Source organism: Berghia stephanieae, chromosome 2 (assembly GCF_034508935.2).
Source record: "Berghia stephanieae isolate SIO BIC M18660-M18661 chromosome 2, UCSD_Bste_1.3, whole genome shotgun sequence".
Lineage (NCBI taxonomy): Eukaryota > Metazoa > Mollusca > Gastropoda > Nudibranchia > Aeolidiidae > Berghia > Berghia stephanieae.
The window spans coordinates 55,566,928-55,579,427 of record NC_088361.1 but is presented as its reverse complement, the minus strand read 5'-3'; the positions used below and the strand labels follow the sequence as shown (position 1 = coordinate 55,579,427).

The window sequence follows — 12,500 nt, the reverse complement described above, 5'->3', positions numbered from 1 at the left end:
TTAATTGTAATTCACCATCGCTAGTCTTATTCATCCCCACATTTACATGTTTTGTGACATATGCAATATGTGACCGACCACGCTACTTGTGAGAATGTATTCAATGGGGAGATGATATAATCTTTTTAAATTAAAGGAAGGAATCACCATCATTGAAGATTGATTACTTTTATTGACCTCTAATTGCCCATTTTGTTAATATATAATGCAAAGGAAATGTACAAGAAATTATTTCATTTAAGTGATAGTGACTCTGAATGATAGAATGCTTCATCGTATAAGTTTGTAAGAGAGCACCACAAAACATTCAGCAGAAGTCTTCTAGTGTTTTCATTAAGAATGATCGATACTACTCGTTTGATTTTGCCGATACCTTTTTATTGCTGGTTGCTGGTATTGTCCGTGAGTAAATGAATGAACCCCCCGAGGTAGTTTACAGAATGCTCTCCCATGTTCCAATGGACATTTTTCACACAATATAATGTTCAAAATGCCACATTTTTCGAGGAATCACATTTTCTAGTAAATGCCGGTAGAAGTTGATATAAATCTGAAATTCTTATTCCATTTCCATGGTTAGTGTCTTGACAAGACTGTCATGAAAGACGATGTAAAAATTGGCATTAAAAACACCAAATTACATCCCTGTGTGTGACGTTCGTCTGCCAAAATCTCTGCTTATAGGGATCCTCATGTGGGAGGCTTTTTGAAATGTTTTGTTTATTATCACTCTCGATAACTTAGATTTATTGCAAAATAAACCATTTAACAACTAATTGATATCCAAACATCTAAGAATCTTTCTTTTAGGGCGAAATAAAAACATTCATTTATGTCTTGATACCTATTTAACTCGTTACTTTTTATCGTTTAATAGCACTACTCGCAAGCTCATAGTGTTATTTAACACGGAAAAAAAGAAACTTGTTTAATAAATACAAAGCATGAAAGAATTGTATATTGTTTTGAAATATCAACAATTTTATTTTGATATATGAATTTGTTGATAGTCATTCTTATTTTAAAAAAACCGTCTCAAATAACAAAAAAAATCAATGATCATCTATTCTTTTTTGTATTTACTAATGGGGAACCCGCAATAGTTTCGGAGAAATAAACACAATTACGAACAGGTATTCATATTTTTAATTATTATAGTACTCCATTTTCGATATTAACATAAATCGAGATGATTCGTTTGAGCCATCAATGATAAACTTCGGTATAACAAGGGTAGGTAATTGTTTGAGTCTAGTGAAATCATTGACTAATTTTGTTTAACTTATGGAGAACCCAAAGTATTTTCAGAAAATAATAAAGGCTATTACAGACAGGCATTCGCCTATTTTAATTTTTATATTACTGCATTCTGGAAATTCAAATAAATCAAGACAATTCTTTCTGAGCCATCATCGATCAAAATATGCGATTCCCAAGCCCAAGGTAAAGGACCGATCATTGTGGCCCAGCAGATATTATAAACAGCTATTTGAGTCCACGGGTGATAGAATTACCCTATAATAGAGAAAGTTTTGCAAGTGCCTTGTATATCAATCTGTAAAAAAAAGTTTTAAAATTGTCAGAATTTTCGGTAATTATGTGCTTGTTGTCAAATATATAACATGAGCTGGAACGGAACGTTGTTAACCTTCAACCTTTATTTTGTTGGAATAATAGATACATTTTACCCCTTCGCCCTGCTTTCGGGAATATTTCAGACTTCTTGCTGGATTTTGTGAATTCTCTCTAAAATGTAAAACACTTAGTAAGAGAACATTTAGTGTTGATGTCTGGAGTTATGGGCCTTGAATGGTCACTAAAATATATATACCAAGATAAAAGGTATTAAACTTTATTCTATTTTTACTGATCGGTTTTTGTAATGCGTATAAAGATTTCCTGTCATTTATTAGAGTTCAAGTTCAAGAATTTATCCTTAGGCCATTGGCCAATCACCATAACATGTCTCTGAACAAACTATTCTAACAATTATAATAATAAGGGTATAACATTCTTTGGTAAGCATCTATGACTAAAAATGCAATGATAATAATAATAATAATAATAATAATAATAATAATAATAATAATAATAATAATAATAATGATTATAATAATAATAATAATAATAATAATAATAATAATGATAATAATAATAATAATAATAATAATAATAATAATAATAATAATAATAATAATAATAATAATAATAATAATAATACTAATCATCATCATCACCATCATCATCACCATCATCATCATCATCATCATCATCATCATCATCATCATCATCATCATCATCATCATCATCATCATAATAATAATAATAATAATAATAATAATAATAATAATAATAATAATAATAATAATAATAATAATAATAACAATAACAATAATAATAATAATAATATAATAATAATAATAATAATAATAATAATAATAATAATAATAATAATAATAAGAAGAAGAAGAAGAAGAAGAAGAAGAAGAAGAAGAAGAAGAAGAAGAAGAAGAAGAAGAAGAAGAAGAAGAAGAAGAAGAAGAAAAAGAAGAAAAAGAAGAAGAAGAAGAAAAAGATTGGAATAAGAGAAATTTGTTAAATCTAATAATTTATAGATACTCTAATTTATATTTGACTTCATAAACAATATGCTAAGAAATATTTACAATGTCTCAAGGAGTGGACAAAGGGACGAATGAAATACTTGTTTTATACAAGGGTAAAGACAATTTGTTTTGAAATTAAAAATGCCTATTATCAACATATTTGGTGCGTCTTTATAAATTTCAATGCATTGCTTTCTTTGTTAGTATGTTGTTTTAACTTATGTTTCATGAATGATTTTAAATATATATTATTACTTGTGTACAGAAAACAATCTTTGGCTCCTATAATCTCAAAAAAGCTTATACGTAATGCCTAACTCTTGTTTAATGTTATTTAAATAGTGATAAAATCATTACCTGTATATAGTTTAGTTTAAAATATTTAAATCCCTTTTAAAAACAACAATTTAATACCATCTATGATGTATCCAAGGAACAATACACAGATTATATCATGGACGCAATGTCTATTTTCAACAGTTTTCATAATGTCAGTTCATAATTAATTTATATAAATTATTGTATTCGGTATCATATTCGAGATAGACATTGTAATTGCTTTTAAATATCTAAAATTAAATTTATAGGAATAAAAAATGACTTGCTAAAGGTCAAGAGGGAAATGTGTTTGAGAGACTTCTTCGTTCCTCTGATGGACATCTATGGCTGCAGTCCGATATCTGCTATGAAGTCTGTGGTCCGCTTTAGGTCCTCAGCCTCACCATAGAGCTTTGTATTGAGTGTTGTAGGGGTGACCCAGTGGTTCGAACGTTGCACGTTGTATAATGGGCAATCCATAAGCACATGTAAAGTGGTTTCATGGTCGGTTCCACATGGGCAATAAGGGGTTGTTCCAATACCTAGCTTTGTAAACATATGTCCTCTTAGTCTATTGTGTCCTGTTCGGAGGCGGAATCGGGTGACTTGGCTACTTCGCTGAATGGCATGGATTGGATCCTGCTTGTTGTGTTCCAGGTGTGTGTCATTCCTTTTTTTGGTCTATTTTTAGCTTTATTATTTTCTTTTGCTGATGGTAAGTGATTGACGACTTCGGTTGTTCCTTTTGGGCTCCTTCTTTTGCCAGTTGATCGGCAATTTCATTTCCATATATACCTACATGACTTGGAATCCACTGCAGCACAATTTTTCCTGTTTTATCAGATAAGCCCTCAAGGGCCTCCACAGTGTGTGCGGCTTCAGAGTCCTGGTAATTTTCAATAGACCGGAGAGCATCATCAGAGTCTGTCAAGTAAACCACATTTTCCCCGTATATTCTGTGATCTCTGGATAGTTCTTTTGTTGCATTGAGGATGGCTTTTTCTTCAGTTTTAGTACCTGTGCACATTGAACCCACTGATACAGATATTTTTGTTTCTGTTTTATCTGTCCAGTGTATGAGTGAACCAGCACCTCCATTCATGAGGGGGCCGGAAACTGAGCCATCTGTATAAACTCTTATCCAGTTGGTCATTGGGTATTTTTTATCGATCATCTTTAGGGTTTGAGCATTGCCATTATTGCTTCGAATGTTTTTCTTGTTGATGGTTATGAATTTTTGTTTCTTTTTCCACGGTGGTGGTTTGAGATTTGGGACATTGATTTCGGCAGATCTTCCTTTGGCGTCACTTTATATTTGCTCTCTAGTTTTTGTCCCAAGGCGATGAAGTTTTCCCTTTTGAGTCGATTCTCTTTCTTTTCCATTGTACTTGGATGCAGTGGTTGGGATTCCATGAATTTTATCTTTGAGAATTGTGTCATTATTTTTAAATTTCGTGGTTCTTTGAGAGGTTTTATTCCTGTGTGGGTTTCCATCTTGTGAATTGGTGTTGTTTTCATTGCTCCAGTGATCACGCGTAGGCATTGGTTTTGGACTTTTTCAATCTTTTGAAATTGAGCCTGTGAGCACGTTCCCCACGCCGATATAGCATAGTCTATTGCAGGTCTTACATATCCAAGATATGTCTTCTTCAGGACGTTTGAGTTTGCTCTCCATTGCGTTCCAGCAAGTTTTCGGAGAAGCTGCATTCTCTTGTACCCATTCTGTTGACTTTCATCTATTTGATGCTTCCAAGTGAGTCGAGGGTCGAATTTCACTCCTAGATACTTAGGCATAAGGTCTTCTCTCAGAATCTTTCCATCCAAAGTTAATCGTATAGATTGCTTTTTGGTTGATAAGCTGAATGTTGTGTATGTGGTTTTATCAGCATTTACTCTCATACCCCAGTCGACAAAGAGGGTTGGTGAGAGAACCCCGCCTTGTTTGAGAGACAATTCATATGATTTGTCCGCTCCCGATACACATCACTAAGTTCTTTACTGACATTTCTTGAGGACATGTTCGTCAGAGCTTACTATTCTTAATTGTATTCTACAGGCATAATGGGATTTTGATATCAATAAAATACTCTTACGAAGCTAAAACTGAAAATGAAACGCGAATGAATGAAAAACAAACAAACATCATAATCTAAACCCATGCCAAAATGTCAAAGCGATTGAATTGTTGGAGATAAAATTATGTCAAGGGGTATGACATCTGACAACACCAGTGGCATTGTGAATAATAACTGTTTCTAAAGTCTTTTTCATTTCAGTAAAATTAAGAGTTTGCTTTAAATTGGAATAGTGTTCTTTCCTTTTTTTAATCCCCAAATGATATATATGTATTATTAATTAGCTTTTTAAGAAAATAGCCGCCAAACATTATTTTGCTTTATACAAAGAATACAATAGAACTGATGAAAATATTCATACACACTTTGAAAATAAATTGAAAACTAAAACCAACTACATATGGTTTTGCACATTTTTACTGATGCTTTCAACTAAACATACAAACAAACGGATAACGGAATTTGAAAGATAAATGCACTTAATGACATTCATGATTTTTTCACACTCTAACATGTAAGGGACAATAAATCCACTCTAGACTATAGGCGACACTTTTCTAAAGCATAAAAAGTGAGATTTTGTGCATTAGAAATTACTCTTTCGAAACAATATAGTGGCAAAAGTCACCCAAAGGAAATTAGAAGGGGGAAGGGGTGTACGGTGACCTTACGACTAATAATTGCATGCCTATCTCTTATCATTATCTCTAATATTTGTTTTTGTCTCAGTGTGTTACAAATTATCATACAATTTGTCAAATTTTAGATGATTTATTTCAGCCGATAAAAATCTTGTATTTTTAGTCTTACACACACTCACTTATACATAACGCACACTCTGATACTCTCTCGCCCTCTCTTTCCCTCGCTCTCTCTCTCTCTCTCTCTCTCTCTCTCTCTCTCTCTCTCTAACACTCACACACACACACACACACATACACTATATATATATATATATATATATATATATATATATATATATATATATATATATATATATATATATCATAGAATTAAACGAATGAGAATACGTACGAAGCCTAAAAAGTGTCCACCAATGAAAGCATTCAGCGCCATTTTGTTGTTGGCTGAGAATGTAGTAATTACCATTCATTCGGTATCTATGTCAACATAACGACACAATAAAAACAACAAACAATATCAAAATCCACAATAAAATGTTTCAGAACTGTTGCGTATATTTATGGCACAACGAAGCTGTCAAAAAATGAAGTTAGAGAATGTGTGTAATCATGTATTATAATAACCTGTAATGTGTTTTCCAACCACCACATCATCTACTACTACAACCACCACCACAATATCATCACTAACACTACTACTACAACCACCAGCCCCACATCATTATCACTACCACTACTACTACACCACCACCAGCACATCATCATCACTACCACTACTACAATCACCACAACCACATCGTCATCACTACCACTACTACTGCAACCACCACCACCATATCATCATCATTACCACTACTACCACAACCACCACCACCACTACTACAACCACCACCACATCACTACCTCAACTACTACAACCACCACCACAATAGCATCACTACCACTACTACTACAACCACCACAACCACATCGTCATCACGACCACTACTACTACAACCACCACCATATCATTACCATTACCACTACTACTACTACAACCACCACTACCACCATATCATTACCATTACCGCTACTACTACAACCACCACAACCACATCGTCATCACTACCACTTCTACTGCAACCACCACTACCACCATATCATCACCATTACAACTACTACTACAACCACCACAACCACATCATCATCACTACCACTACTACTACAACCACCACCACATCATCATCACTATCACTACTACTACAACTACAACCACCACCACATTATCATCACTACCACTACTACTACTGCAACCACCACCACCATATCATCATCATTGAAATATTTTTTTTTTAATTGAGCTTTATATAGTGCAATATCTACTAAATGTGCTCAAAGCGCTTTACAAGGGGTCCCTGGTCAACATTTAACATGTCGGACGGGACATGACGCCTGTTAGGCGATATTACAATTTTTCGGACAAAGACAACTCTGTTAACGGCCAGGTACTCATTTTACACCTGAGTACGGTGAGAGAATGTGAGTAAAGAGCATTTTCCAAGGACTCAACTATGCGCCGAGCGCGAGGCTCGAACCCAGGACCTTCCGATCCGGAAGCGAGTGTCATACAACTAGACCACATAGCCGCATCATTACCACTACTACTACAAACACCACCACCACATCATCATCACGACCACTACTACTACTACAACCACCACCACCACCATATCATTACCATTACCAATACTACTACAACCACCACCACATCATCATCACTACCACTACTACTACAACTACAATCATCACCACCACCACATCATCATCACTATTACTACTACAACTACAACCACCACCAACACCACATCACCTCACTAACACTCAGTACTATAATCACTACCATTAGGTTTTGGAGCTTTACTTCATTTGAAATAAGGAAACTTCGGAATTGTATTTGGCATTGTGTTTATATATCATAATATAATTCTAATCAGTTATCTATTTAGAACTAGATACTATACAATATGTATGCCAAATACCACCCCAATTCCCCTTTCTTGTGTGCGGGAATTCCTCTTTCGGCATTGAAATTGAGTGTGAGAGAGTCATCATTACACACATAAACAACAGAAACAATTTAAAAACAAGACTATGACACGCAACCACTCACACACGAGGCTATACTATTTATCCTTTTCTCTATATAGAATAGGACAAGACAAACAATAGCTTGACTCTCGCTACACTTCGCATTGATGTTTGTCGTCTCACGAGTTCAACTGTCGGTCGACCTGTCAATATTCCTTTTTGCCTCGGACGTAATCATTAATAGAATGTTGTGTGGTTTTGACCGTGAAGAAAACCTTAAGAAGTCACATTTATATCATTTTAGAGAGATCGTTTTGAATAATTTTGAGTTAAACGAGCGAGCAGCAACTTGTTTTCATGAACGGCCGATCAGCGCTTGTTTACTATAGTAACGCGATTCCCAGCCAACAGCAAAATGGCGGATATTTTTCTCATCGAGGCCGCTGGTTGGTTAGCCAATAAAAGCACCGTACGGTTTCTATTGGGTAAATTCCTTGATATATATATATATATATATATATATATATATATATATATATATATATATATAGTCTTTTACAAAACAAACTATCGATACTCGCTGGAACAAATACAATGACTTATACATAATATTTGGAAACAAAACAAAACAAATTTTCTTTTGGTGAATAATTTATTGAATTTGTTTAAACCGTTGAATTTAAATCCAGTCGTAAATAATCGATTTTGCAAATTTGAGCACAGATTGAAATCAACACACACGTCGCACTTTACTATTTTGTATGTCTACCGTTAGAATTTATCAATATCACAACTGTTTGCCTCATTGTCTGCTGATGGACTGTTTCTGCTGGTATATAATTACGTATTAGACGTCTATATTTAGTCTGGCGAACATTTCATCTTTCTTATTTTTTAAATTAAAATCTCACATGATACGTTCAATGGGATTGATGTCAGGTGACACAGTTGGCTTCATCCCCTTAAAATTTGAATTATTTAAGAAACATCTTTGTCGAGTTATATGTGATGAGGAGTTATCATGCTGGAATATCACTCTACGTGCTTATTCCAATTCGGAATAAACGTGACGCCGATTGGTTCAAGAATAACGCTGATATATTGGTCTTAGTTGAGTATTTGAAACCAATTAGCTGAGTTTTTCTACGATCAATACCAATTTTCACTCCCGACACACAACATGACAGATCCATATCCTCGAAGTGTTACTTCAACGATGTTTCGTCATTAAAACGTTCACCTCGACGTCGATAGCACGAAACTAGTTTGTGTCTAGAATCAACTTTAAAAAGCTATTCGTCTGTAAACAAATGCCGTCCCCACCTTTTCTGATCCCAGTCCTGGTGTTCGCATGTCCATCTCAGTCCAGTAACTGTACAAAGGGGTAGATAAGCTTTGATCGAATTACGAGTTGTAACATTGAAGCCACGCTCACTGAGCGTGAACATTGGTGTGGCAACCTCTGTGTAGCCAGGCTTATGTGAAATTCATATCTGAAATTTATATTTCGGGAGTGCATTCACAAAGTGAAACTTTGGTACCGACAAGTTTGGTGATCCGCAGCGTATCTATTCCTCATTTGTGTTAATAAAAGCATGCGATACAATATCTGAAAGATGATGTGTCTACTTCTTTAATATATATATATTACGTAGGTACGACTTTCTTTTTTCCTTTTGTGAGATAATAGCATATACAATATGATTAGTTCTTTTGAAAATTACTATACATGCAGATATATAAAAATAGATATAACTCTTTATTCACCACCTTACCGTTTGGTGACCGTCAGCCAAAAGTATAATTAGATGATTTTTAAGGATTTTTTTCTTATTTACATAAAACATGTATGAAACTTTATGCTGTTATATTAGTTTTTGTAATGTATTCTTAGAAATGGTGTTCTTTTAAATGCTTTTAAATTTTAAAACTCTTCATCTTAACTGATGTTAGATTCATCCAAGATACCTTCGACAAACACTACAGTTGTTTACACTCATAGGGTAGTGCTAATCGATTAATGTATGGCTTTGTGATTTTATGTGCATTATGTCATTCAAAGATGATATTCTAACTGCGCAGTACACGCGTCATTTTGTGTTTGCCCTATATCGTAGTGTTGCTGTTGGCTTAAGATTTATTTTGAAAATGATTTGAACACAAGCATTGTATCCTGATCTATATAAAAGCACAAGATTATTTTCCATTGCTCGACATCGATGCTTAATATTATGAATTTCAGAAAAAAATGAGCCGAATGATGAGTGCGAGTACTGAATCGTCCACCATGGACAGTTCCGTGCCGACAGAGAAGTCTCCCAGTAGTCTTGGCATTGTGCAGTTTGGATTCCACGCCAAGACATCTTACGATGCAGATGAAGCCTTGTTACAAACTAGGAGTGAAAACTTCAGGTGACCTTTGAAGAATGTAAAAATACTGTAAATGCTCAGGTACAATTGAAAAAGATAATTGGGAAATTGATATTTTCGGAGAAAAAATCTGACTTGTGAGTATAGTAAAATTAAATTTAGTTAGGCTTCCAGCCCCAAAAAGTAGCAAGTAAAAGATACATTCAAATATAAAGTAGATCAATAAACCAACCGATTTATCTTAAAGTTGTGTCTTACCATAAAAACAACTCATCCAAAAATGCTCATTCTCATAAAATATCATAATACCACTAAATGTCATACAAACGAATAGGCATATCATTATAGGAACAGCAATACTCAGCCGTATGGTCTTTTTTTGTACCCAAAAGTTAGTGAGTTCGACTACAAGCCGAGTTTGTGACCTTGAGCAAGTTTCCTTGTCCTAGCTCAATTGGGGCGCCGCACTGCGGCTAAAACCTATGTTATTCCAGTCTTCCGTTGGAATAGACTCTGAGGACAGATTTACCTCTAGGTGATGAATAAAATGCATTTTATTATCTATATGTTGGCATTACTGTTTTTCCCCAATAGTATATAATTATGGACAACACATGATTTCAAAGCTAAATAATTATAATAAAAGAAAAAAACTAGATGCTTTAGATGTTGACTGTTATACAGAATGAGGGTGAATCAACTCTGTAGAAACAACAAAATAATCTACTACCAGTTACTAAAAATCAATTGATTTATTTATTTTATACACAGCAAATGTACGTCGTTACCTTGACATGGCAGGTGACGATTTACATATGGCGTCATCATTTTATTTGGGTTTATCACACACATTATCATATTCGTTAAAATCCAGACATGACTTCCTGTTTGCTTAGATTTGATTTTAGGAATATACACGAGGTCACTTTTGTCACATTTTATTCCAGGAATACTCCCGCAGAGAAAGACAGAGACATTTGGAAACGCCCACCTCCTGATTTCCGGTACGTAAAGTTTGACCCAGCCCCTCCTAAACGTAACACCGTGGACTCAATGAAGCCATGGATGTATGGTACTATACCTGGACAAAGAGAGATCATCAAGAGATCAAGGTAATGGGGTTATAATCGTCATCATCATCATCATCATCATCATCATCATCATCATCATCATCATCATCATCATCATCATCATCATCATCATCGTCGTCGTCGTCGTCGCCGTTATCATCGTCATCACCTTCATCATCATCGTGAACATCATCATGATCAACAACAATATCAACAAAATATCATCATCATCATCATCATCACAATCGTTATCAACCTTTTAAACAACTTTTCAAAACTTAACTTTACTGAGTGCATCAACAGATTAATATTACTGATGATTCTTGTCTCAGTTCAAATAAGATGACACAAGACTAGCTATGGATAATTCTTTTACTCGTACATGAAATACGAAACAACGCTTTGCTAACAATAAAAGAAAATAAAAATAATGCCAATATAGAGACAAAAACAAAAGGCGATATTTGTAGTAATGAATGCAATGGTAAGGATGATAATGATGGTGATGGCAATAATAATAATAATAATAATAATAATAATAATAATAATAATAATAATAATAATAATAATAATAATAATAATAATAATAATAATAATAATAATAATAATAATAATAATCAACATCATCATCATCATAATCATCATCATCATCATCATCATCATCATCGTCATCGTCATCATCATAGTAATCATAATAATAATAATTAATAACAAATATGTCCCACATTCCACAATGCCCAGGCCCGAAGGCCTCCTACCAGGCATCTTCAATAACAAAGAAAAAGAGCCAGAAATCGTCACTCGCTTCCACATAGACCGTCCATTTACGGCCAAGAAGAAATTTGTCAGGGATGGCATGAACCCATCTGGGGAATATGAGAATCCAAAACCACACGATTTTAGACAGGTTTGTTCAACTTTTACTTGCATTATTCCTCGTAACAAAAACGCGAATATTATAGGGAAAGGGGGGGGGGGGGGGATTATTTTTAAAATTCTGCTACCTACAATTTAGAAGGAAATTTCCAGATGTAAAAGCTTCATTCTTTCTTTCATCTTATCTCATTTTTATTTGTCATTCCTGCTCCATGTTGATATTCTGTCTCCTTACCCTGATTCTCTGTCTAAATACAATATACGGGGTGTCCCAGAAGTTTGGGACCAATAAGATAATAGTTTACGGAGAAAAGGTCGGGACAGCTAAGCACACGATGTTAGCAAAAATAAAAAAAGAAATAATTCAAGTTTTGTTTAACGCAAACCAGAACAAAAAAAGGACAACAGATTTTTAACGGTATAAAAAAATGCATGGATTTTAATGGATTTTGTGTGATCAGTACTTTGGTGCGT

The 12,500-nt window shown here is 34.2% G+C and overlaps 1 protein-coding gene across 1 annotated transcript in view; it reads left to right on the top strand.

Annotated features, from left to right (window-relative positions):
* The window catches only part of LOC144965179 (putative uncharacterized protein C7orf78), a 23,439-nt gene that overhangs the window by 2,516 nt on the left and 8,423 nt on the right, over positions 1-12,500 (top strand). Inside the window, exons 2-4 of the mRNA XM_078900242.1 lie at positions 9,953-10,122; positions 11,028-11,192; positions 11,892-12,057. Coding sequence (XP_078756368.1) covers positions 9,959-10,122; positions 11,028-11,192; positions 11,892-12,057 — 495 coding nt within the window. The 5' untranslated portion in view covers positions 9,953-9,958. The remainder of the gene's footprint in view (positions 1-9,952; positions 10,123-11,027; positions 11,193-11,891; positions 12,058-12,500) is intronic.